This window comes from Oppia nitens, unplaced genomic scaffold (genome assembly GCF_028296485.1).
Source record: "Oppia nitens isolate AA-2021 unplaced genomic scaffold, nextdenovo-longstitch-racon4-pilon3 scaffold1_pilon_pilon_pilon, whole genome shotgun sequence".
Lineage (NCBI taxonomy): Eukaryota > Metazoa > Arthropoda > Arachnida > Sarcoptiformes > Oppiidae > Oppia > Oppia nitens.
In genome coordinates, this window is record NW_026533199.1 from 11,355,569 (window position 1) to 11,379,380 (window position 23,812).

The 23,812-nt window shown below is 26.6% G+C and overlaps 7 protein-coding genes across 7 annotated transcripts; all 7 read right to left on the reverse strand.

Moving 5' to 3' along the window:
* Nucleotides 1-540: 540 nt before the first annotated feature.
* On the reverse strand, nucleotides 541-2,452 carry LOC128951467 (NDP-glycosyltransferase YjiC-like). The gene is made up of 2 exons (XM_054296715.1): nucleotides 1,805-2,452; nucleotides 541-1,361 (listed from the first exon to the last, which is right to left on the reverse strand). The coding sequence occupies exons 1-2, from the start codon at nucleotides 2,370-2,372 to the stop codon at nucleotides 541-543; spliced, it is 1,389 nt and encodes a 462-aa protein (XP_054152690.1). The 5' UTR covers nucleotides 2,373-2,452.
* A 1,990-nt stretch (nucleotides 2,453-4,442) lies between these two features.
* LOC128952639 (hormone-sensitive lipase-like) lies at nucleotides 4,443-6,817 on the reverse strand. Its single transcript, XM_054298062.1, has 3 exons — nucleotides 5,948-6,817; nucleotides 4,743-5,853; nucleotides 4,443-4,628 (listed from the first exon to the last, which is right to left on the reverse strand). Exons 1-3 carry the CDS (start codon nucleotides 6,797-6,799, stop codon nucleotides 4,504-4,506), a joined length of 2,088 nt encoding a protein of 695 aa, XP_054154037.1. The 5' UTR covers nucleotides 6,800-6,817; the 3' UTR covers nucleotides 4,443-4,503.
* Nucleotides 6,818-8,263: 1,446 nt separating this feature from the next.
* Nucleotides 8,264-8,862, reverse strand: LOC128951468 (uncharacterized). The gene is made up of 2 exons (XM_054296716.1): nucleotides 8,559-8,862; nucleotides 8,264-8,466 (listed from the first exon to the last, which is right to left on the reverse strand). The coding sequence occupies exons 1-2, from the start codon at nucleotides 8,857-8,859 to the stop codon at nucleotides 8,264-8,266; spliced, it is 504 nt and encodes a 167-aa protein (XP_054152691.1). The 5' UTR covers nucleotides 8,860-8,862.
* A 1,413-nt stretch (nucleotides 8,863-10,275) lies between these two features.
* On the reverse strand, nucleotides 10,276-11,839 carry LOC128951469 (NDP-glycosyltransferase YjiC-like). Its single transcript, XM_054296717.1, has 2 exons — nucleotides 11,302-11,839; nucleotides 10,276-11,099 (listed from the first exon to the last, which is right to left on the reverse strand). The coding sequence occupies exons 1-2, from the start codon at nucleotides 11,807-11,809 to the stop codon at nucleotides 10,276-10,278; spliced, it is 1,332 nt and encodes a 443-aa protein (XP_054152692.1). The 5' UTR covers nucleotides 11,810-11,839.
* A 931-nt stretch (nucleotides 11,840-12,770) lies between these two features.
* LOC128951470 (uncharacterized) lies at nucleotides 12,771-14,197 on the reverse strand. Its single transcript, XM_054296718.1, has 2 exons — nucleotides 13,681-14,197; nucleotides 12,771-13,582 (listed from the first exon to the last, which is right to left on the reverse strand). Exons 1-2 carry the CDS (start codon nucleotides 14,195-14,197, stop codon nucleotides 12,771-12,773), a joined length of 1,329 nt encoding a protein of 442 aa, XP_054152693.1.
* Nucleotides 14,198-14,938: 741 nt separating this feature from the next.
* On the reverse strand, nucleotides 14,939-16,620 carry LOC128952641 (NDP-glycosyltransferase YjiC-like). The gene is made up of 2 exons (XM_054298066.1): nucleotides 15,972-16,620; nucleotides 14,939-15,814 (listed from the first exon to the last, which is right to left on the reverse strand). Exons 1-2 carry the CDS (start codon nucleotides 16,495-16,497, stop codon nucleotides 15,000-15,002), a joined length of 1,341 nt encoding a protein of 446 aa, XP_054154041.1. The 5' UTR covers nucleotides 16,498-16,620; the 3' UTR covers nucleotides 14,939-14,999.
* An 817-nt stretch (nucleotides 16,621-17,437) lies between these two features.
* Nucleotides 17,438-17,923, reverse strand: LOC128951472 (NDP-glycosyltransferase YjiC-like). Its single transcript, XM_054296719.1, has one exon. It carries the CDS (start codon nucleotides 17,921-17,923, stop codon nucleotides 17,438-17,440), a length of 486 nt encoding a protein of 161 aa, XP_054152694.1.
* Nucleotides 17,924-23,812: the final 5,889 nt, after the last annotated feature.

The following is a 23,812-nucleotide window of genomic DNA, read 5'->3' on the forward strand; positions in this document are numbered from 1 at the left end:
TGAATGCTAGAAATATCATATATGTATAATTAAATTAACTAATTAAATATTATTAGCAATTTCAATAATATAATATAAAACTATTTTATATATATATATTAAAAATAGAAAATAATATTTTTATTTTTGTTAAATTTTTATTATTTTATAAAATTCTAGATATATATATTAGTTAATTAAGTAATTATTAGTGTAAATACTGTTTTTGATAATAAATAGTAAATATAATATTTATTTTATAATATCAAATCTTAAATGTTCAAATAGAAGTAATGTCAAAATTAATTAAATATTTTATTCATAAATTAAAGTATTTATTTAAATTATATAAATACAAATAATTTAAAAACAATAATAAATGACATTGTTGCTATAATTTTTTGAAAAATATTATGATCAATGATTTTATTAAATTAATTTAAATTCAAAAATTATTTATTAAAATTATTTCATAAAAAATATCATAATTCATATAATATTTAATATATTGTAACAAAACTATCTATAAAAAAATAATATATAATTTTACTCTTAATAAAACTAATTATTAATATCCAAATATTTAGTAGGATTTTCAATAAAATCTTCAATAATTTTCGGTAATTTTTCTAAACTATTATCCGATTGGATTCGTTGCGATATTTTCTGCAACTTATCGTTCAACTCGTTATCATTTAATATGCTATCAATGGCTGTCAACAGTTCCCGATCCGTACAGTTGTATGCATTCAGCCGACGTCCGTAACCCAACTCATCGACTCTCTGGCCGTTATCGTACTGATCGCCAAACAGTGGTAATACAATCACTGGTTTGCCGTAGAAAAACGTTTCGCTAATAGTATTGTTTCCGCCGTGAGTTATGACCAAATCGACTAACGGCAACACTTGTATCTGCGGTACCGATGACTGACCCCACATGTTATCCGGCAGATCGTACTCATAATGTTTGGGTCCTTTCGATACAATAAACCTGTGCTGAGATTTGGCTAATATAGCCACCAATCGTTTCATATTAATAACATCCACTGCACCCATAGATCCCAACGAAAAGTATATCAATTTTCCCGGTTTGTCCAGCAGTTGCTCCGGTAGTTCAAACTGCATGTGCTGATCATATCTCATCAGATTATCAAATCGGATATAGTTTTTAGGCAATGGTCTAACATCCAGATAGTCTAACTCTAGTGGATAGCCATAAATGTTCAGACAATTGGATGTATTAGCCAAACAATTGGTGTCCAGTGGCTGACAGCCCCGGCCAACGATATAGTTGTTAAACTCTTGCCATACATTATGTGCGGCATTATCTCTGACTTCCCGATACTCTCGCCATTGATTTTTATCGCCATAAGCTGATAGACCTTAAAGTTTAATATATATTTATTTAGAAATTAATTATTAATAGTTATTAGAATTATTATTTAAATAAAATTATTTTAGAGAAATCAGAATATAATTATTTATTTAATTTTTTTTAATTACAATTATAACTGTAGTTTAGTATTTTTCAATTTTTTTCAATAAATAATAATAATTATTAATATATATATTTGTTTTTTAATTTCAGTTAATTCATAAATAATTTATAAATTATGTAATAAAATAAAAATAAGTAAAAATTATTATAAACTATAGATAAATAGTTTATAATAGTATATTAAAAAAGGATAAAGACATGTGAAAAGCTATTTATATTTTTAATAAATAAAATTATTTGTAAAAATAAAAATTTATGAAAAATTTTACAGTTTTTTTAAACTAACATTAAAATATATATTTTTTTAAAACAAATAGACTCACATACCTGAGCCACACGGAGGCAACTGGCCGTCGTTGTCGATAATCTTTACCGGATTAGTACTCCACGACCAGACACACGGTATACCCGACCGGTCGACGGCCGGTATCTGTAGAAATTGGTCCAAAACTATCAGATCTGGCCTGAGCTCCGGTATGAGTCGTTCGAGCTGTTGGTCAACATGTATGGCCCGTTTCATCCACATTCGGACCTTAGGTCCCGTACGACTGGCCTTTTCCAGCGGCAATAGTCCGCTAATATTACCGACTTTTAGCAAACCTTCGGCATGACTCTGAAGACTGTCGCCCGACGGCAGACCACCAATGGATAACAGATTATTGTTGTCACTGTTATTACTAGTATTGTTATTAGGGTTGTCCTCATCGGTGTCGGTATCGGAAGAAACTACAATCTCTTCGATACCGTATGGCTTGAGTTTGCCGCACCAGTCCTGATGAACGGTAAACATTACCCGATGGCCGGCATCGATGAGCACCTGTGCGACACCGAGACAAGCGTTTACGTGACCCACACCCTGAATGGGTACGACCAGTATTTTTAGGCTTTTCCCCATATGGTATGTTATAACAAAATAAAATATTAATTATTATATTTTTATATTAAAAATCACTTTTTTATATAAAAAAAATAAGTTATTCAATAGTTTAGTATTAATTAATAGTATTGTTGTTATAAATATTTATTGAAAAATATATATAATATTTTATTATTATCATTTTATTTTTTGCAATTAATGTCTTTCAAAAAAAAAATAAATTTAAAATTGAAATATTTGAAATAATTATTATTCACTTATACAGTTTTTTTTAAAAAAAATAATATTAATATTACATGTTTTTTAATTAACTATTGTTTTTGTAATTATTAGATAAATATTTATTAAATGTCAAAATGACGTAAAATATTTAATATATATATCGTTTATAATACATAAAATTGAAACATTATCAAGGTTATCAATAAAATATACAATTTATTCACTAAAACTAGTTTATACTGTACATACAGTAGTTTTAATACAGTATAAACTAATTTATAATCTAAAAAATTAGATTAAAAAAATTATTTATAATAATATATTTTGTTTAATATTTGTTTATTAGACTCACTGTTTATTTTATAATATAATAAAAAAAATTAGAATAAAGTAAAGTCTAAAATTAAATATTATAAATAATAGATAAGACTTTATTAAAAAAAAGTTAAAATATTTTTTTTGTTAAATAATTTTATACTTATATGTCTGATAATTATTAAATAATAACATCAATTTTTAAAAAATCTAGAAATTAATAAAGTTAAATTCATAATAATATTAGTAATATTATAAAAGTTAAAAAAATATTCACATTTAAAAATAGTAAAAATAGTTAATTTTAATTATTTTTATCCAAATGACATTAATAAATATATAAAAATATTTCTAATAAAATTTTATTTAAATTTAACTAAAAATCAAAATTAACTGTATGTTAATGTATGTAATATTATTTATTAAAAATGCATATAAGACTGTAAATGTTAATAATAATTAATTTAATAATTAAATAAAGTTATCAGTCAGCTATAAATTAGTTTATGCTTATGAAATGTTTTAATAATTTTTAATAATATATAAAAATAATTTTATAATTGTATAACTTAATTAATTGTGCAATAAATACTTTTATTTTTTAACATTACAATAAACTTTTAAATATATATATATATATATAATTTAGATAAATATTAATCAATTTTATTTTGTTTTATAAAAAAAAGATAATTGAAACAATTTTTTTATAAGTTATAATAATATTTATTTTAAATTTATCATTATAAAATAATCAATTGTCTTTTACAATTGAATATAATAAATAATATTTTATCCATAAGTTATTTATATTATAATTAACATTTAAATTACGTAATAGTTTTTTTAGTTACAAACATATTAAATATATTTTTTTTGAATTTTCAACTTTGAAATAATTATTAACAATACTCTGAACAATAATTGCCAAAAAATAAATATACAAAACATTTATACACATTATAACAGTTATCAATAATAAGTAGATAATATATAAATTAAAAAATATCTTATACAATATAATAGTAATAATTTGATTAAATTATTATTATAATAATATTTTAATCATCAATGGCATCAAAATATTTTTATACAAAAATATTTTATCAATTATAAGTTGCACAATAAAAAAACAAAATAAAAAATAAACATATTACTGTAGTCAAACCACATAATTTTTTTAAGTTTATGATTTTTTTCAAAAATAATAATAATTATAATTTAATTAATAAATATTTTATAATATTAATTACTTTATATAATAATTAGCAAATATATGAATATATTAATATATATTCAATATAAATATTTATATTTAAAGTCAATAATTAAATTATTATTTTTTTGGGGGGAGGGGTATGAAAAATAATAGGCAATTATATTGATTGTCAAACATATATAAATTGATAATTAAAGGACAGTTAGATTAAAGCCATTTTAAGAGTCCATGAGAAATAAAGTCATCAAATAAAGACTAGAAACTAGTGAGTATATGATTGGGGGGGGGGGGGTTGGATGGGGCCCCCTGAGTAGGGGGCAGTTAAGTAAGTAATTAGCTGGTGTATGGAGATAAATAGCATAACCACACACACACACGCGCGCGCCGGGCCTCTTAAGTGAGCGCCTGTCGCACGCGATCGACACACAGGTCGGACCCGCGCCGGCTTTCGGCGGACACTGAAACAAAATTTAGAAAACCGTGCGGCAAGTCATCCAATACGTCCAGATTGATGGCACCTAACGATTATTAGAGGAATAAAAATAAGAGGAACAGTAGGTTATTAAACAAAAATTCAATATACAGTGTCATATACTGTATAGGTATTTAAAATATTCGTTCTCTAGACATACCTTTCCATTTTTTGGCCATTTGGACGCTGTCGTCGAGACAGGCATCGTAGGCCAGTGCTACCAAATAGAGTGCAACATCGGTAAAGTCGGGTTCGGCCAACAGTGGCGATACAAACGGATTTTCAGTGGCAGCATTCAGACGAGTCAATTTGTTCAACACTTGAGGTCTAGGTTGGCGATACCAGGGTCGCGGTGAACTGGTCGCAACGTTATCAGGACCGCGCACGTGCCGAAAGGTACGGCGCATACGTGACCACGGCGTCGAGCGTGGCGGCCAATCGTGTGGCAGTTTTGTGTGGTCGCTGTCCAGCGGCGGTACATCATCGACCGTTACAAACTCAAACTCGTCTTCGTCGTCGTCATTGACTGTCGACGGGTTGTTGTTGTTCTGGCCATTGATATCGGGTGCGTAAGCTTCAAGACAGGCCAACAGTACGCCCAATGGTAACAGTGTGTCCACTGCTGTGAACAGTCGTGACGGTGAGGCCCGTGTTTGCAACAGCAGCGGCGTATAGAAACAGACAATACCGCGCGGCCGGACAATATGGGCGTCCTGTTTCCATGCGTCGTGAATGGCCAGACAGGTCGCCAACGATAGGTTACCGCCGGCCGAATCGCCACATATGACTACACGACGTGGTTTGATACCCAGTTCGGCAACCGCCGCATCGGTAGATGTTAGCCACAGGTAAACGTCGAGCAACTGTTGCAATGCTATCGGGTATTTGGCTTCGGGCGACAGTGTGTAGTCGACTGACAGTATGGGAACGGGTGCTAACTGTACGGCCCATTGGCGTAGATATACTTCATGAGAATCGGGTGTCTGCGACACGAAACCGCCGCCGTGTATGTGTAGTACAAGTGCATCGCCTGACGGCTGTTCCGAACCGCACAGTAGTCGGCATCGTATGAGTGGTCGTCGGTTGGCGTGTGATGTGCTGTCGGCGTCGTCGTCATCATTACGTAAAACACAGGCCTCGACTGGCGATACTGACCACCGAGTTTGTGGCGGGACATAGACTTCACGAGCTAGCGGTGGTGTTTTGGCCAACAATGGCAGCGCTGATCGGGCTAACGGTGTTTCGGTGAGACCCCAAAAACCTTTAACAAACTTTTTTTTGACATATATTGTGAGTGAGTCAACTAGTCTATGGAAATCACGCGCAAAACGCGTGTTAAATATAATGTCTGTTACTATTACTAACCTCTACCGTAGCGTTTTGTGCAATATGTGCGACCGCTTGTGCCCGCATACGACTGTCCACCAGCAATCGGGCAGCCAATCGGGGATCACCAGCCGCTACAATGGCCATCAATGCTGTAAAACCATTCAGCGCTCGTTTCATGGATGCGCACAACCAAAAGTTAGCGTAAGCATCGTAGACGACGTCCAACTGGGGCCGCATTTCGGCAAATACGTCCAACAAATAGGGAAAGTCGTCGGCCGACGATCCAAACAGGTTGTCATCGGATGTCCCGCGGAATCGTTTACAAAGACCAAGACCTGTACGCAAGACAATGGCCACTGGCAGCAAATGTGTCGACATTAGCCGCAAGTCGCGGGTCTCATGAGTGACCTGAAGAAAACGTAGAACCAGTCGAACGTACGATCGAAAACCGTTGGCCTCGACATCGCGAAAGTCATATTCGTGAACATAGGTCAGCACCTCATCGGTTCCCTGTCGTAGTTCGTGTAATACTGTGGCCAATTCGGGACAATCGACTGCAAGACGAGTATCGAGTGTATCGAACAGTGTGTCCAACTGTTCCGGCAGTCGGGTATCAGTGGTCAGCTCTAGCATACTGTCTTCAGTTGTAGTTATTATGGGCTCAGGTGTTGGCGAGGCTAATGATGATGATATGTCCACCACTGGTGGCAATTGGCAGCTGCTTATGATAGTAGTGGGTGTGTATATATACGGGTGACGGTTGTTACGCTGAGGTAGCTTTTGTCTGAGTGTTGGTATCGGTCGATGACCAGTAGTAGAGGTGCACTGGTGGTGGTGGTGGCGGCGGCTTAACAAACGTTTGGCACAATTATATGATGATAATAGCATACAATTTTTATAATTGTTTTTTTTATTATTATTTAAAATGAAATAATTATATTATATTATAAAATTTATTTTTTTAACATTAATTAATAACATTATATCATTATTTTTTTGAAAAAAATGATAATTATATAAATATAATTAGCATATAATGATATATTATATTATTTTATTGGGAAATATTATTTAGTTGCACTATTTTAGTTGGTTTAGTTATACACACAATGTGTATAATAAGTTATAGTTTTATAAGTATTTTTGAGGACATATTTTTTTCCCTGAATATTATTTTTTTTAATATAAATTATTTCAAATGTAATTGTAATAATAATAATAATACAAATGTGCAAATCAATAAATAAACAAATAATAATAATAATAATACTGTAATACTAAATGATAATAAAGATCCTGTTTGTAAATATTATATACTAGCGCAGTTGCAATAATATATATAATAATAATATTATCACAAAAATAAAATAATTTTTATATACAATGTGCGACATAAATGACGCACAAAAACAACATAAAACTGTAATAAAGTTTTCAATAGACTAAACACAGTGTACTGTATATATAAAATTAATTTTTAATATATTAAATAATTTTTGTTGTTGAATGTGTCATTGAGATATTATTTAGAAAATATTTGGTAGATTTTTATTTGTTGAATTAATTATATTTTATATTATTATTATTAATAATATTTTTTTTGCTGCTATATTTAGTTTTTTTCCTTTAAAAAAAATAATTATTCATAATAATAATAATAATAATTTTATTTCAATAACAAAAAACCTTGTAACTAAAAAAAATAAAAATAAATAATGTTGAAAAAAATTAAATGCTAAAGTTATCTATTAGTAAATGTATGTTATCTTTATTTTACTAATTAGATAAAAAAAAAGTTATCAAATGTTTTCAATCATATGATCTAAAATTAAGAAAAATAAATAAATAATGCAATGTATGTGTGTGTATGTGTTAACAAATATATAGTAACTGTTTTGGAAAATTTCTACACATTTACATTAATTTTGTTTAAATATGTTACATTTTTTTGAAATTATATAAAATTAATAAATATTAATTAAAACATATTTTTATAATTTTTTTTAAATACTAATAATAATATATTTTTCAATAATAATTACAATTAATGTTTGTTTACAAGTTAAATGACATGTCACACAACTACTTGCAATAATAGTAAGTAAACTATATATTAAAAATTATATTGTATTTTAATTATATTTCTAAAATAAATACACAAACAATTATTATATGTTTTTCTAATATGTTTTTTTTGTTTGTAAATTAAAACAACAATATTTAAAAAAATAAATAAATATTCTAATAATTATTTAAAAATTAATAATAAATATTTTTTAAAAACTTTTTTTTAATAAAAACTAACGAAAAATATATTTATCACTATTTTATTTTTTAATTTTTTCTAAATTTTTAATTGCCTTTATATACACGTTTGTAGGCAAATATTGCGACAACAATTATTAAGATAATAGTACATAAAACAAATAGAAAAGTAAACCAGGCAGGTTTTCTACATAAAACATTATTGTATGGAAATTTATTGCATCGACCTTGTTGAATTTTGCCAATCAAATCGGTTTTCAGCATGCTAAATTTTTCAGTAGAATTTTGATCTTTTTTTTTGAATAATAAAATTAATTAATTAACTTAATTGATATAATTATTATTGAAAAAAATTTCATTGTTGTTATTGTTATATAAATACCACATAATTCGTTGACAAACTTGTGCTGTACGTCCAGTACTTCCCAATAGTAACAGCACTGGTATTTATTTTGGGCCAATACTTCCTGAGTAGTCCAGTCCAGTGATAGACTTGTGTAAATATCATTATAGTCGGTACTGTTGGCCAGTCCACTGATACAATGGTCAGATAGACCAACATTAACAAGTATTTTTGTAAAATTCATAGCCGCCGGGTACTTATGATGACCACCACCACCACCACCACCATCACCACCACTGGTGCTAACAATAATAAAACAAAATGTAAATAATACAAACATGTATATGACTGACCATAATATTAATTTATACATAATTTACAAATATAAATATTATTATATATACAAATATATGAGATTCACAATGAAAAAAAACTAATACAAAAAAATAAAATTATTTTATTATACAGTGTATAACGTAATATCTTTAAAATAAATAAATAAATATATTTTAATATTATCGATAAAAAATATGGTTAACGGAAAAAACCCATGAAAGGCATTAATAATAATAATAATAATTAAGTTGTTTATTTTGCCACTGTTTAAATATGTAGTCAATTTTATACAGTAATGTTTAAAATAAATTGATACAAATACATAATAATTATAATATACCGGTATTTTAAACTACATATACATTAATAATAGTATAATATAAAGTACATGTAAATTATAATATGATAATAAAAATTTAATAACAAGTTATTGCATTTCAAATAAGCAGTTTACAATATTTTTAAATATAAGTCATCAAATAAAATGAAAAGTTTTTTTTTTAAAAAAATAAATATTATTTATTGAAATTTTTAAATAGAAATTCCTCTCTATATTTCTTTTAATAGAGAAATAAAAAAATTTCAATAATTATATTTTGATTCCTATAAAAATAATTACTTTTTAAATATTATTTTTAAATATTATTTATTTTTCTAGTTATTGTTTATGTTGAATAAATAATAATTATTTTTAAAAAATATTAATAAATAAATCCGATTGTATTTGTTGTGATATTTTCAGCAATTTTTCATTCAACTCGTTATGTCATTCAAAATAGCATTTCAATTTTTTTTAATAATTTTAGTTATAATAAGTTTAATATATAGTTCAATATATACAGTATATATCAAATTTATCTATTGATAAATAATAATTATCACAATAATACACATTTTGTGCTAAAAAAATTATAATAAATCAATAACAATATTAACATATGCATAAGTGCTATTTTGTTAAATTAATATATCCAATATAAATACATTGTATAAATTTATATATATAGACTAATATATCATAAGTATTATAAATATGTGATACAAATAAAGATAAAAAAAATTGCACTTAAGTATTTAAAAACTATATTACTTATTAAATAAATCAAATATATAAATTTATCAGTTATTACTTATTTTGTATTGTACTTAATAACACCAGGTGCTTAATGTTAGAGTTAATGTATAATTAAATAAAACTAGAAAATTATTTTTAAAAGATAACATATACAAAAAAAATCTATTTAACAATATATAAGTTAAATTAAAAATACAATGTAAAAGTATTTGAAATATTTTAAAAATTTTATTATTTAAATAAATAATTATAAATTCTAGTATTTCTAATTTTTAAAATAAAAACTCATATTATATTTTCATAAAAACATTAATCATAAAAAATAATAGTTAGTAATTATTATAATTATTGTAAATAAATTGATGTATCATTCAAATAGTTATCAATAATTTGCGGTAATTTATGTAAACTATTATCCGATTGTATTCGTTGTGATATTTTTTGCAATTTTATGTTCAACTCGTTGTCATTCAATAGCTTTTCAATGGCAGTCAACAGTTCCTCATCCGTACACTTATAAGCATTCAAACGGATACCGAAACCCTTGTCCTCCACTCTCTGTGCGTTATCGAACTGATCGGCAAACAGTGGTAACACAATCATAGGTTTACCGTAACTAAACGTTTCGGTAATAGTATTGTTTCCGCCGTGAGTTATGACCAAATCGACTAATGGCAACACCGATATCTGAGGTACCGATGACTGTCCCCACATGTTATCCGGCAGATCGTATTCGTCATGTTTGGGTCCTTTCGATACAATAAATCTATGCCTAGATTTAGCTAATATAGTGCACAAACGTTTCATATTTTCCACATTCACGGCACCCATAGATCCCAACGAAAAATATATAAGTTTTCCCGGTTTGTCCCTTAATTGCTCTGGTATTTCAAATTTTTCACTATTGATGATTTCACGTCGCATAAGATTATCAAACTGTATGTAATTTTTACGCAACGGTACGACATCCGTATAGTCCAACTCTTTTGGAAAACCATAAATTGTTGGCCACTTGTGTTGTGTAGTAAAACTATGATCCCTGAGCAGCGGTGGTGGACATGATCTCGATATAATGTAGTCTTTCCATACTTGCCATCGATCTTCAATTATCTTATATTTAATATCTCTGAATTCAAACCATTGATCTCTATTGCTATTACATGAATATCCTTTTAAAATATAAGTAACAAAAAAGAAACAAATGTTTTAGTAAATTGCTATTAAAAAAAAGTTTAAAATGTAATTTTAAAAACAAAAATATATTAAATACATCATATCAATCATATACTATAATTTATTTATAATCTACTTTTTAATATAAAATTTTTAATATAGATATATATATATTTTTTTGTTGTAAAAAATTAATACCTGATTGAGAGGGCGGTAGTCTATCGTCATTATTGATAAACAATGGACTGGCACTCCATATCCATACCAATGGTATACCAGACAACTCTGCTGATGGCAAACAATAAAACTGATCCAATAGTATGACATCGGGTTTAATATCTTGGATAATAGTTTCCAATTGAATGTCCAATTTTTTAGTCAACTCTAATCTTCTCATTGTTGACGTATCTTTGTTTTTAATCATTTCCAGTGTCGACATATCTTCTAACAAACCGCTATCCAATAGTTTATCGGCAATATATTTGGCCGGATCTACAACTATATTATGATTATCTGGTGGTTTGTCCTCTTTGATGATCACTTCCTCGAAACCATACTCCTGTAGTCTACCTTTCCATAGTTCACTGACGGCAAACACTACCCGATAGTGTCCACTATCTTGTAGTTGCTGTCCAACTGCTACACTGGCGTTAATGTGACCGACACCGGCCATCACCGAAAATAATGCCGTTTTTTGTTTAGTCATTTGATTTAATAATATTTTTTTTGCTATAACTTTAATAAAACTAAGTTTTACTGTTATTTTATTTTTGTTACACTAACTAAACTATAATTTAAATGTTTATATATTATGATATATTATTTAGTATAAAACTTAAACATATAGATAGTGTGATCAACCAATAGAGTACATTGAATATGTGTGAAAAAGTGGGGGAAAAAACATTTTAATAAATATAATGCTATTCAAATAATTGCACAATAATATTGAAATATAAATTTTCTATAGTTGCCAACAACAATAAATATAAAAAATAAGGAAAATTGTTATATAATATTCTTGTGTTTTTTGATGTTTTAATTGTTTTAATTTAATTTATATGAATTTATATATTTAATATTTTGTAATTTTTTATATTAAAATAAATTGTAAAAAGTAAAAAAAATTGTGTTATTTAAATAAATTATTTTTTGTATACTCTAAATATAATATATTGAACAGTATACAGTATTAATAAAAACAACCGATATTAAAACTAAATTAAATGATAATATTTTTTTGAAAATGATTAATTTAATAATTATAGATAAGTAAAAAAAATAAAATATAAATTTATATAAAATATCATTTACGCTTATATAATATAATATATATTATAATATGTGTACTTATCTCTAATATCATATAAATATAAATATAACATTATACTATTGTATATATTAGTGAATAGTTAGGTTATTAGTATAAACATTATAAAGTAAAAACTGTAAAAATAATTTACTTAATAATATAATGTTTTATTTAAAAAATAAATTAAAGTAATATAAGATATGTAGAACAATCCCTAAATTAATTTTTAAACTTTTGTTTAATATTAACAGATTGTATGATAAAAATTTTAAAAAAATATTAAAATATAGTCATATAAAATATATTTAATAATAAATAATTGAATTATAAGTAATTTATAATCAAAAAAATGTTTTTATAAATAAATTGACGGATCTTTCAAATAGTTATCAATAATTTGTGGTAATGTTTGTAAACTATCCTCAGATTGTATTCGTTGTGATATTTTCTGCAACTTTTCATTCAACTCGTTGTCATTCAATAGCTTTTCAATAGCAGTCAACAGTTCCTCATCCGTACACTTATAGGCATTCAAACGGATACCGAAACCCTTGTCCTCAACTCTCTGTGCGTTTTCGAACTGATCGGCAAACAGTGGTAACACAATCATAGGTTTGCCGTAACTAAACGTTTCGGCAGTAGTATTGTTTCCGCCGTGAGTTATGACCAAATCGACTAACGGCAACACCGATATCTGCGGTACCGTTGACTGACCCCACATATTATCGGGCAGTTCGTACTCTTCATATCTAAATCCTTTCGATACAATAAATCTGTGCCGAGATTTTGCTAATATAGCGACTAATCGTTTCATATTATCGACATTAACGGCGCCCATAGATCCAAACGAAAAGTATATGAGTTTTCCCGGTTTATCTCTTAATTGCTCTGGTATTTCAAATTTGTCAACATTTACTTCACGGCGCATAAGATTATCAAACTGTATGTAATTTTTACGTAACGGCACGATATCAGTATAGTCCAGCTCTTTCGGAAAACCATATATTGTCGGCCACTTGTATTGTGTGATAAACTCGTTATCCCTGAGCGGCGGACAGCCTCTCGATATGATGTAATCATTCCATTCTTTCCATTTATCATTGATTATATTGTATCTAATTTTTCTGAATTCAATCCATTGTTTTTTATCACTATTACATGAATATCCTTTATATACATATATATATACACAAAAAATTCAATATTAATTATTTATAAAAAAAAAATTTTAATTCGGGTTATATCTAAAAAATATTATAATATACCTGAACTGGCAGGTTGTAGTCTATGGTCATCATCATTAAGAAACAATGGACTGGCACTCCATATCCATACCAATGGTATACCAGACAACTCCGCTGATGGCAAACAAAAAAACTGATCCATTAGTATGATATCGGGTTTGATATCTTGGATAACTGTTTCCAATTGTTGGTCTAACTGTTTAATTGCTTCCAATCTATTCAATATATTAGTTTCTGATGTAATCATCATATCCAGTGGCGACTTGTCCTCAAACAAACCCAACTCTAACAGTTTGGCCGCACGTTTGGTCGGATCCGTACCTTTAGTATCATTGGGTTTGTCAGCCGCCTCTCCGATGATTACCTCCTCGAAACCATACACCTGTAGTTTATCTTTCCATAGATCGTGAAAATTTATGACAAATACAACCCGATAGTGTCCACTGTCCAGTAGTCTCTGTCCAATCGCTATACTGGCGTTCATATGGCCGACACCGGCTATCACCGAAAATAATGCTGTTTTTCGTGTTTTATTCATCTAAAAAACTATTAAATTATTATTAATTTTTTTTATAATTTAATTTCTCAATCAATCAATGTTTTCAAATAAACTGTACTTCAAAATATATTTAAAAAATTGCACTTAAAATATTTTCAATGGTAGTTATTAATAAAAATCCTAAAATAAACTGAAAATACAGTTGAATCACATTAATGTTTTATCAGCTTTTATTATATAAATATATTTTCAAAAAAAACAAAAAAATATATATAAAACAACATAGTTATAAATTTTTAATATAAATATGATATAAAACTTAAAATAACTAATAATAATAATTCAGTAATAATTTAGTAATTTGAGTGAATTTTATCTATAAAAAGATTGAATTAATACTATAGTAAATAAAGCTGTAGATTATATTATAAGGTTTATAAATAAAAATGATAAAAAGTTTAATATTATTATTGATTATAAAATTATGAAAATATTAATAATGTATAATGCTAGTTATAAGTTTTGTTTATTTTTATAAATCATATTAAAAATAGACTATAATATCTTTAATTGAGTTATAATACAATTTAATGCAACTTATCAAAAAAAAAATCTACTAAAATAAAGTATTTATTATAAACATTATAAAATAGATTGTGAATTGAAATTATTAATTAATAAATAATGTTAAAAATTATATTATTCTTGACTAAAATGTTCTTTAATTCAATTAAAAATCCACATTTATAACAGCGTATATAAAAATATTATCAATTAAAATAACTGTATATATTGTATAATGTTTTTAAATATCAGTAGCAATAAGATTAAGTAAAAATTATTATAAATAAATTGACGGATCTTTCAAATAGTTATCAATAATTTGTGGAAATTTGTCTAAACTATTATCCGATTGGATTCGTTGTGATATTTTCTGCAACTTTTCATTCAACTCGTTGTCATTCAATAGCTTTTCAATGGCAGTCAACAGTTCCTCATCCGTACACTTATAGGCATTCAAACGGATACCTAAACCCAGATCCTGAACTCTCTGTGCGTTATCGAACTGATCGGCAAACAGTGGTAACACAATCATAGGTTTTCCGTAATTAAACGTTTCGGTAGTCGTATTGTTTCCGCCGTGAGTTATGACCAAATCGACTAACGGCAACACTGATACCTGTGGCACTGTTGACTGACCCCACATGTTGTCCGGCAGTTCGTACTCATCACCTAACGGTCCTTTCGATACAATAAATCTATGCATTGATTTAGCTAATATAGCGACTAATCGTTTCATATTATCGACATTAACGGCGCCCATAGATCCCAACGAAAAGTATATGAGTTTTCCCGGTTTGTCTCGCAATTGCTCTGGTATTTCAAATTTTTCAATATTTACTTCACGGCGCATAAGATTATCAAACGGTATGTAATTTTTACGTAACGGCACGATATCAGTATAGTCCAGCTCTTTCGGAAAACCATATATTGTCGGCCATTTGTGTTGTGTGGTTAAGTCGTGATCCCTGAGCAATGGTAGACAACCTCTCGATATGATGTAATCATTCCATTCTTTCCATTTTTCTTCAATCAAATTATATTTAATTTTTCTAAACTCTTGCCATAGTTTTTCATCACTAGTACATGAATAACCTTTTAAATAAGTTACAAAAAAAATGTTTTACTAAATTAAAAACAAAAATTATTATCAAATATACAAATACAGTTAGCTTATAATTTACTGTATGTAATGTAAAATATGTAAAATAGATATATATATATATACTTTTTGTTGTAAAAAATTAATTACCTGATTGAGAGGGCGGTAGTCTATCGTCATCATTGATAAACAATGGACCGGCACTCCATATCCATACCAATGGTATACCAGACAACTCGGCTGATGGCAAACAATAAAACTGATCCAATAGTATGACATCGGGTTTGATATCTTGGATAACTGTTTCCAATTGTTTGTCTAAATGTTTAACCGGATCTAATTTATTCAATATTTTTGTTTCTACTGTTATCAACACTTCCACCGGTGACTTGTCCTCAAACAAACCCGTGTCCAAGAGTCTACTGGCAAAATGTTTGGCCGGATTACTATTTTTTTTATTATTATCGTCATCATCACTATCATCGGGTTTGTCAACCTCTGCAATGATCTCCTCGAAGCCATACACCAGTAGTTTACCTTTCCATTGCTCGTTGACGGCAAACACTACCCGATAGTTGCCGCTGTCCAGTAGCCGCTGTCCCAGTGCTATACAGGCATTGACATGACCGACACCGGCCAACACCGAAAATAATGCTGTTTTCTGGGTTTTATTCATTAATAAAAAAGACTATTATATTAATTAATTTTTTCTAAATAAATTAAATAACTTTTTTTAAAAAAAAACAATAGTTTAATTTCTCAATTACAAAATTTATTTATATTTATATGTTTTCAAACAAACTGCACTTAAAATATTTTGAATGAAAAATATTAAAAATTTATTTTTAAAAAACTACTATAATAAATTACATTATATTAACATTTACATTTAAATCACATTGATTTTGTTATTTTAGTACATTTTATACAAAAATTAAACTTAAGTTAATATTATATCATTAATTGATTAGAGTCTATGAATTATTTTTTATACTACTGTATAGTTACTAATGAAGTGCATTTATAATGTTTTAATTAATTATTATTATTAATAATATCAAAATTATATAGTAAAGTAAGTACAGTTTTTTTTATCTTAATAACATATATTTTGTGCTAAATATGTTATATAATAATCACAGATCAACTGTATATATAAGTACAGTTTGATATACATATAAGATTATTATTGTATATGAGGACAATATGTCATACTGTATGTGTTTGTGATTATGTGTTTATTTTGTTGTAAATTATAAATAACTGATAATTACTAAAAAAAATATTAATAAATTAATAATTAAATGTTATTAACTTATAATTGTTTATATTAATTTATATTCAATATCATACAATACTTAAATAAATGTAAATGTCTAATAAATAATTAATTTTTATTTTTGTTGTTGCTAATTTATAATTAAATATTTTTAAAAATTTATAAAATAAAAAGACTAATATTTATTTGAAATATTGAATTTTTATTTATACGCAATAATATTGTTTTATTTATTTAATAATTATTTTTAACTCTATATATATTCAAATAAGTATTACTAAATCAATTCTATTAAAATTAAAATATATAAAATAAAAATTATTTAGACAAACAATAATTATTGTAAATAAATTGACGGATCTTTCAAATAGTTATCAAGAATTTGTGGAAATTTTTCTAAACTATTATCCGATTGTATTCGTTGTGATATTTTCTGCAACTTTTCGATCAACTCGTTGTCATTCAATAGCTTTTCAATGGCAGTCAACAGTTCCTCATCCGTACACTTATATGTATCCAAACGGATACCGAAACCCTTGTCCTGAAGTCTCTGTGCGTTATCGAACTGATCGGCAGCCAGTGGTAACACAATCATAGGTTTACCGAAACTAAACGTTTCGGTAGTCGTATTATTTCCGCCGTGAGTTATGACCAAATCGACTAATGGCAACACTTGTATCTGTGGTACCGATGACTGTCCCCACATGTTATCGGGCAGATCGTACTCGTCATGTTTGGGTCCTTTCGATACAATAAACCTGTGTCGGGATTTAGCTAATATAGTGCACAAACGTTTCATATTTTCCACATTCACGGCACCCATAGAACCCAATGAAAAGTATATAAGTTTTCCCGGTTTATCTCTCAATTGCTCAGGTATTTATATATGCCAAAACTAGACAAACCTAAATCATTGTTATATATATATAAAAATAAAAGTATTTATTATTTATAATTGAATTAATATTTTTTTTTTGAAAACTAATAATAATTTGTGTCACTGATTGTTATATACAGTACAACAGTATTTTTCTCCGTATTACTATTAGGATTAATTGATGGATGATTGACACAAACATAGACATGTCTACCTGATCCAGCTGGAGGTCGTCTATGATCGTCATCGAAAAACATGGGTATACCACTGAATACCTAAACCACTGGTACACCAGACAGCTCTACTGATGGCACACAACAAAAATGTTCGTATAGTATGACATCCGGTTTGACATCCCTGATCACTGGATCCATAAGTCTCTAATTTCTTATACATCCAAACTTTATCAATCATTTTTATCTCCCGTTTCAACATTTCCAACGGTGTCTGATCGGTAAACAAACCGCTTTCCAGTGCTTTGTTAGCAAAATATTTTGCCGGATCCGTGTCCTTAGTTTTGTCATTGTTTTCAATAGTCATTATTATTTCTTCAATGATTATCTCTTCGAAACCCTGAGCCACGAGCTTACCTTTCCATAGCTCACTGATGGCAAACACTACCCGATAGTGGCCACTGGCCATTAGCCGCTGACCAACAGCTATACTGGCATTTATGTGACCGACACCGGCCAACACACAAAACAATGCTGTTTTTTGTTTAGACATTATATTAATTATTATTAGTAGTAAAAATTAATTAACTAATTAAATAAAAAATAAAACAATTAGTGTTTGATTTTATAAAAAATGTTTGATATTTTTTTTTGTAAAAATAAAATTTATTTATAATTTATTTCTATAAATTCAGTCTCTTTATATACTGTACTATTTAATTGTCATATAATTGAAGTACACATTTAGTTATTTTATTTTTGCCATAATAATAATTATTATATATAACAATATTTTTTTATTGTTATCTCAATAATACATACAGTATTTTGTGCTAAATATGATATATATTATAATCTAAAAATGTTAGTACATTTTGATAATAAGGTATATTATACAGTATATGGGGACAGTATGACAATATTTTGTATACTATCTCCTGTACAATATATGTGATTATGTAATTAGTTTTTATATTTTCTAAATAAATGATAAATTTCAAAAAAATATATAACATATAATATATACAATGCTATAAAAGTATAAATAAATTTAAAATTTGAATATAATTAATTATAATTAGTATAAAAATAAATAGAATACAATTTTTTTATTTATTATAATTTATTAAAATGAATATTATTAAAAAAAATATTTAATTTCAAAATTAAGAAAAAATTAAAATATTCAAAATTCAAGTATTCAAATATTTAATTTTAAATTATTAATTAATATTATTTTTTATTATTTTTATTATAAAATTTATTTTAAATTTTTTTGGTATTTGAATGTCTATTTATAAAATGAAAAAATATATTTTTTTGAAAAACATTATTCATAAAAAATATCTTAGTTTTATCTAATATTCTATTTAATTAAATAAAATAACTTAATTTTAAATATATATATATATATATATATATATATATATATAAATAACTAAATTTTCATTTAGTAAAACAAATATTTTTTTATTAAAACTATTTAGAAATTAATATTAATTTTTAATTCTATGTATTAAAAATAAAAATACTTACTATTTGAATATTTACATAAATTTTCTTAATTAGAATTTTATTTTAAAAATTATATTTATTTAAAATTTTTAAAAAAATCTATTAAAATATTTTAGTTCATTTAATAATTTTTTAATAGTTTTAACTTTGAACTCAAATAAGAAACTAAACATGAATTTATTGAAAATAATTTTCACATTAATTAAACGTTTACTAACATTGATTCCCGATTTAATAATACTATTGATTAGATTTATTGCATCAATATTTATGGCATATTATACAATACTATACACAAAACTATTGCTAATCGGATCGGATTTGCATAAACTATTTAGGAATGGATTTGAAAAATTCATCCAGATCAATTACATAACTGTTTTTGAATCAATTGACCAACAATTAGACTACTGTCTGGGTAATAGCCTAACTGGCCTGAATCAAACACGTATCTGTATAGCCGTGGCCCTGAAACTGGTTGTTGCCGTTAGTATAGCTAGATTTGTGGCCATCAGTTTTGTCGACGGCAATAACCAACCGGTGCTGACACTGCTGATGGATTTTACACATTTTATTGACCAGACAAACCTATTGGCAATTATTTTTGCAATTTATTTGGGATTTATTTTCCTAGTAATTGCCAACATGTTGTACTATGATTTGAATCGTTGTCAAACAGTATCGTTACGTTTTTGGCAACTATGCTCAATGATCAAATTGGGCACCTATAGATATCCGTTAGTTGGTTGGCGCAATCTATATGTTAGCTATTTTGATCTGTATATTATGATAATCTATTGGGTTCATTATTTTTATACTATTGTATTTACTGGTTTACATTTATGGTTATCACGGTCTATTATTCAATTAGCAAATCAATTAGGTGATTACTATAATAATCAATTAGCACTGGCAGTAATATTTTGGTCGATAATTGTTGCCCTGAGCGTCTGGCATATATTGGCACTGGGCATCTATATAGTATATATAATTTTGATAACCGGTGGCTTTATTGTATTGAAATTGATTGAATGCAATAGCAAACTTCATAAGGCATTTACATTGAAAAATAATTTATTTATTATTAGTCTACTAATGAAATCCATACGCGAGCACCAGTATCTATCCAATACGGTTACAGTTATCAATAGTTATCTGGGTATACTAGTTCTATTGCTTATGTATCTATTTTTCAATCAGGTTATCATATGTTTCTATAGAGTTCTAAATTATCCGGCTAGTCCACTGTATCGTAATCTATTAGTTGCCTGGATACTATTAAATATTATTATAGGTCTATTTGGTGTTTGGATAGTAACCGCCAGTGGTAAACTGGCTCATCGGCCATTGAAACCAATGTACGGTTATATAGCCAGACGTCAGCCAGTTATGGCGCTCAGGGATCGACTAATTATCAATGGATTTATCGATCATCTAACCGGTCGACCCATTGGTATATATTGTGCTAATTTATATACAATTAATTCGTTGGCAGTTTTGCGTTATATGTTTTATGTATTCAAAGTTTATAAACTGCTGGCAAAACTATTTAGATAATTAATTTATTATAATTTTATTAGTTTTTTATATTAAAATTGATTATAATATTATTAATATTTTATTTAATTGTAACTATTATTAAAATACTATTTCATTCAAGTTTTTATTATTAAAATATTAAAATATTATTTTATTATTAGTTATTATTATTATTATTTGAATTGTATAATATATCTATTTTAGATTTAAATAGAAATTTGTTTAAATATTTAAAAAAATTTAATTGTATTGAATTTGTATAAAAAAATAAAATAAATTTTTATAAAATGTCATATTTTTAAGTAAACTAAATAAACAAAAGATTCATTTGAATAATTTATTTTTATTATTTATGTAAATCAATTAGTCTATATATAATATGTATTATGTAATATATTACATTCAAAAAATAAAATTTAATTAAAATTTCATAAAATTAATAAAAAATATAATAAAAATCATATTTATAATAGATTTTTAGTTATTATTCATTGAATCATATACACTAAATTTCTTTGATAATAATACAAACAATGTATGACTAAAAATAAATATAATTATAAATTACTAATAAAAAATAATTTGTTTTTTTTTAATTTTAATAATACAAAAATAGACTATTAGTGAAAATAACCGCAAAAATAATCTGTTTATGTATTATTGTTTAGTGAAAAATAAATGATATTTCTAAAAATATGTTTTTTAAATCTTGAAATTTATTAAAATTAAATGAAAGTAATTTATCTAATAATTAAATAAGAAGTCATTAAAATTATAAAACATTATATATATAAAAGAATATATTAAATAATAATTACTGGAAATAAATTGACGGATCTTTTAGATAGTTATCAAGAATTTGTGGAAATTTTTCTAAACTATTACCGGGAGGTAGTCGTTTATCATTATCATCATTCAGAAACAATGGTATACCACTCCACACCCAAACCAATGGTATGCCCGACAGTTCAACTGATGGGAGACAGAAAAAGTGATCAATTAGTATGACATCGGGTTTGACATCACTGATCACTGTTTCCATATCCTTATCCAACTTCTTATACAACTGGACTCTATCTAATTGTGCTTTACTGCGATGTTTTAACATTTCTAACGGTATCTGATCCGTAAGCATACCCATCTCAAGCATTTTTTTAGCAAAATATTCTACTGGATCCACATCTTTATCATCCTCCGGGATGAGCACCTCCTCGAAACCATACGCTTCCAGTTTGCCTTTCAATTGTTCACTGATGGCAAATACTACCCGATAGTTACCGCTAGTGTCCAGTAGTCGCTGTCCGACTGCTACGCAAGCGTTGGCGTGACCGACGCCGACGATTAGCGAAACTAATACCGTTTTTTGTTTAGTCATTTTTTAAAAAAAAAATGGTATAAATTAAATAATTAAATTAATACTTATTAAAAAAAATTATCACTGTTTTATAATAATATTTTAATAAACTAATAATAAAAATTTCTTTTTATAAATAAAATTAATAAAAATACGTGTACTAATAATATATTGATAAAGTATAATGTAATTATAAATTAGCAAATAAAATTTCGGAGAGTATGAAAAAATTAAATTTTATCACAAAAAAACGCTTTATATATAACGCTAAATTTGTATGACATTACAGTTTATTATAATTAATTATTTAATAAATTAAATATTAAAATCATTTGTTTTCTTAAGATTTGAATTAAAAATATTTTATTCTAAGAAAATATATAAAAATGCTAAAATAATTAAAACATTTTTGACCATTGCTTATTAAAGCAGAGCATTTATGATATTTTATATAAATAAAATGTATTTATAATTTAGTTAATAATATTAGTTGATTACAACAACAACAAAAGTTTTTTAATAGTTAATTATTTCAGTACTGTTTATAAAATAATTGATATAATTAAGAACCCAAACATTATGAGTACGATCTGCCCGATAACCTGTGGGGTCAGCCATCAGTACCACAGGTATCGGTGTTGCCATTAGTCGATTTGGTCATAACTCACGGCGGAAACAATACTATTACCGAAACGTTTAGTTACGGTAAACCTATTTATATATTAATTGCTATTAATTGCTTTAAACCTTTAGTATTTAATACCTTAACTTTTATTGATTGTATGTTTACATATTTATTAGAATTTTAATCAAACTTTTATAATAATATTATATTTTTAAAAAAGGTTTATAAACTTTATATACTTATTAAAAGGAAAATAATAATTTTAAAAATAATAAAATATTTATAAAAAAATTGTTTTATATATATATATTTTATGATTAAAAATTAAACATTTATTTGACTATATTTTTATAATAGTTATATCATATATATTATATAATTTAAAATTATATAAATTTCTATAATATTCAGCATTTTTCTGTCTTTAACTTACATTTTCAGCTAATAATATTTTAATCTGTATTTTAGTCAAAACTAATACAAGTAATACATTAGAAATAATTAATATATCGTAAAATTTATCATTAAATGAAGATAAAATAGTTTAATTTATTATTTTAATATTAGTTAACAATTAATAATATATATATAGTATGTGGTTAAGTACTAAAAGTAATTACAGTATATTG